General features: G+C 42.7%; 1 protein-coding gene across 1 annotated transcript; it reads left to right on the plus strand.

Annotated features, from left to right (window-relative positions):
* Positions 1-918: 918 nt before the first annotated feature.
* On the plus strand, positions 919-1,765 carry LOC131254182 (chitinase 1-like). Its single transcript, XM_058255185.1, has 2 exons — positions 919-1,220; positions 1,267-1,765. Exons 1-2 carry the CDS (start codon positions 929-931, stop codon positions 1,623-1,625), a joined length of 651 nt encoding a protein of 216 aa, XP_058111168.1. The 5' UTR covers positions 919-928; the 3' UTR covers positions 1,626-1,765.
* Positions 1,766-3,187: the final 1,422 nt, after the last annotated feature.

Below are 3,187 nucleotides of genomic sequence, written 5' to 3' on the forward strand. Positions count from 1 at the left end.
GGCTAGACTCCAAGGCTGAGGTCGATATCCAAGGCCGAGGTTGGTAACAGAGGCTGATATGAATTTCCGAAGTTGACATCCAAATTGGTAACCGAGGCCGACCTCCAAGGTCGAGGTCTTTAGTTGAGGCTGACATCGAAGGACGATGTGATTTTTCAGACATCAAGCAATCCATAGTCTTTGAGTCCATATCTGGTCAATCAGTTTTTACCCATAACAATCGTTGCCAATTTTTATAGAAAATTACGACATTTTCTGAAGATAGATCGTATAGCTGCACCGACAATTTCATTGATCTTTTTACCATGCCCCATAGATATGATGTTTCTATAAAATCAACGGTAGCGATTACAATACTCAAGTAACATGCTCGTGATAGTAGAGATGTGTACCTATGTTAACCGTACATGCCACACTACCAAGAAAACCCAAGACTCCTGTTTTGGCACATCCGATTGACCCTTTCTAGAACCGAACCCATGTGGGTGGGCCACTGATCAATCTCTACAGCTTTTACAACATCGTCAACATTAATTTTTACACGTGCCAACCTGGCACCCGTGTGGGAAATCTGATCCATGTGTAAAGGTGAGCCCTGCCATAGCAGATGACCCATAAGACAAATCAGGCCTCTCCACTCATAATGTAGGCTATGCTTCCATGACAACTTTCCAAAGATCCACCTTCAATGTACACATCTGGCCTGCCGACGAGTATCCCAATTTGATTTTGGTTAGATGTCATCTGAATGGTGGGCCTGATGTTATGAACGGCTCTGATGTCCATGTTACGAAACAAGTAGGAACATATGCTACGTGTGGACCACACCGGGACGGGACACTAAGGCCCACAAATTTCCAATCAGTCACTGCTATAAATCAATTGCATCAATTTCTCTCCAAAGACAAGGCAAAAACATTCCTCTGCAATGGCTTCCACCATTCTCCTTTCCTTTCTCATCCTCTCTCAAGCTCTCCTCCTCACTCTCTCACCATCCCAAGCAGCCCCAAATTCCAAACTCTTCCGCGAATACATCGGCGCTGAATTCAACAACATCAAGTTCTCCGACGTCCCAATAAATCCATCCGTCGATTTCCACTTCCTTCTCTCCTTTGCAATCGACTACACCACAGATTCTCCTTCCCCCACCAACGGAAATTTCAACATCTTCTGGGACTCTGATAACCTTAGCCCCTCCCAAATCAATTCGATCAAGGCTCGTGACAACTCTCAAGGGAAATGGGATAATCTCGTTCGCATCCATAGCACCTTTCGATGACGATGAAGTTCAAAGCCATTACTTGGCTTTGTGGGGGAAATATGGGAATGTTATAGACTCTGTTAACTTCCAATTCTACGCGTATGATCAGGGGACCACTGTATCGCAATTTTTGAACTACTTCAATACTCAAAGCTCTAATTATGGGGGTGGTAAGGTTTTAGTGAGTTTTAGTACCGACGGGAGTGGTGGATTGTCCCCGGAAAATGGGTTCTTCACGGCTTGTGATAGGCTAAGGAGTCAGGGCAAGCTTCATGGGATTTTTGTGTGGTCTGCCGATGATTCAATGGGGAATGGTTTCCGTTATGACCGGCGATCGCAGGCCTTGTTTGCGGGTGGCCATTGATCGATTTCCTTCTACTACTTATATTTTAATACTGTGCAAGTAAATCAAGATGTCTAGTGTGTTTCTGTGTGTATGTATTTGTGCTTGAAAGAAATACTATAGTGGGGTCCTGGGCATAAAGTAACATAAATCTCATAATATTTTCTGATTTTTCGGTAATCGGATACTAATTAAAAGGAGACATTTTCTCCATCTATGCCATAGCTAGAGAGGGTCAGAGGTCACCTATCACGCGATTAACTAACATGTAGAATTTGCATTGTATGCTAGGCTAGGGTTAGTAAACTCCCTCAGAGTCAATACCAATTTGGGCTCGGGTTTGGGTCTGACCTGGTTCCCCCAGCTAACATCCGTGGTATTGACCGACCACCTTCACTTATCAAATTTAAGAAATTTGCTTAGCTCGTAGCCCATCTACACGCCACCTAACATGCAAATACCGCATGTGTTTGATATCCAAGCCATCCACCAGTTGGGTCGTCCCTCTATGTAGATTAAACTGCCTAATAATCAGGTTATGAGCCCACTCATCAAAGATGCCACCATATAGTAACTGCCAAAGGACTAAGACGAGCGTGTAAATGGGCTAAATTGTGGTGATTTGGGGCTACAAAAGCTCCACACTTAACAGCATTAATTCTCAGTCCAGCCCTTGGGCTATTATGAGATACCATGATATAACTTTCACATGCCACGTTTGGTAAGCAGTCTATGATTGAAATTATATTTTGGAAGGTAAGTAGATAAATTCATTAAGAGGGAAATGCACTTTAAAAAATGTTTTCGATGCCAAAAAAACTCAACCAAAAGTTGGCGGAAAACGTGGGCTGACTATGGGTAGTCAGGCAACAGCATGCCTACATTAAGCACTTTTTATATATATATATATATACACACGCTTACACAAGCATACACACCCCACACACGGGATTTCACCACTGGTGGGTACTCGAACCCTTGACCCGGTGTTGAAACTCCTGGGAGTCTACCACCCGCGTAAGAGTAAGGACCCTCACAAGACCAAAACCCTCACAAAAGTCAAGTGGAAAACATGGGCTGAGCATGTCTACCGTTATATGTGGGTGAACAATTTAACGTGCATGAGACCCATTAGATGTGCCATCAAATATTCGGCCTTGACCCATCTTAGAGTGAGTAAAGTGCACCATAGTGTGTGGTCCTCTCTAGACCCTCGCTCTATTTATTTTTCCCATGTTATCCTGGTATTAAACAGGGTTTTCCAAAATTCAACTCTAGACCCTCTCTCTATTTCTAAGCTTCAGCTCTTGACTACAAAATTTGAGAACATTAAAATAAAAGAGTCTGAAACTTTCGTGAAGTTCTATTCAAAATTGAATAATATTTGCAACTTCACGTAGGGTTTACAAGAGAGAATTCCGGAGGAACGTATATATAGGAATATACTTAGATTCCTTCCGTATGGGTTCACCTCCAAAGTAACTTCAATAGAAGAGTGTAAAGACATAGATGGGTGAAAGTAAAAGAACTTATAGGTTCCCTATAAACATTTGAGCTACACTTTCGAGAGACTCACTCTAGAA

The sequence above is a fragment of the Magnolia sinica genome, chromosome 8 (assembly GCF_029962835.1).
Source record: "Magnolia sinica isolate HGM2019 chromosome 8, MsV1, whole genome shotgun sequence".
NCBI classification, from domain to species: Eukaryota; Viridiplantae; Streptophyta; class Magnoliopsida; order Magnoliales; family Magnoliaceae; genus Magnolia; species Magnolia sinica.

Coding starts and splice junctions, on each gene's coding strand:
- LOC131254182 (XM_058255185.1), top strand. CDS start 929: ATGGCTTCCACCATTCTCCTTTCCTTTCTCATCCTCTCTCAAGCTCTC. Junction 1,221..1,266: donor AATCAATTCGATCAAGGCTC/GTGACAACTCTC, acceptor TCGCATCCATAG/CACCTTTCGATGACGATGAA.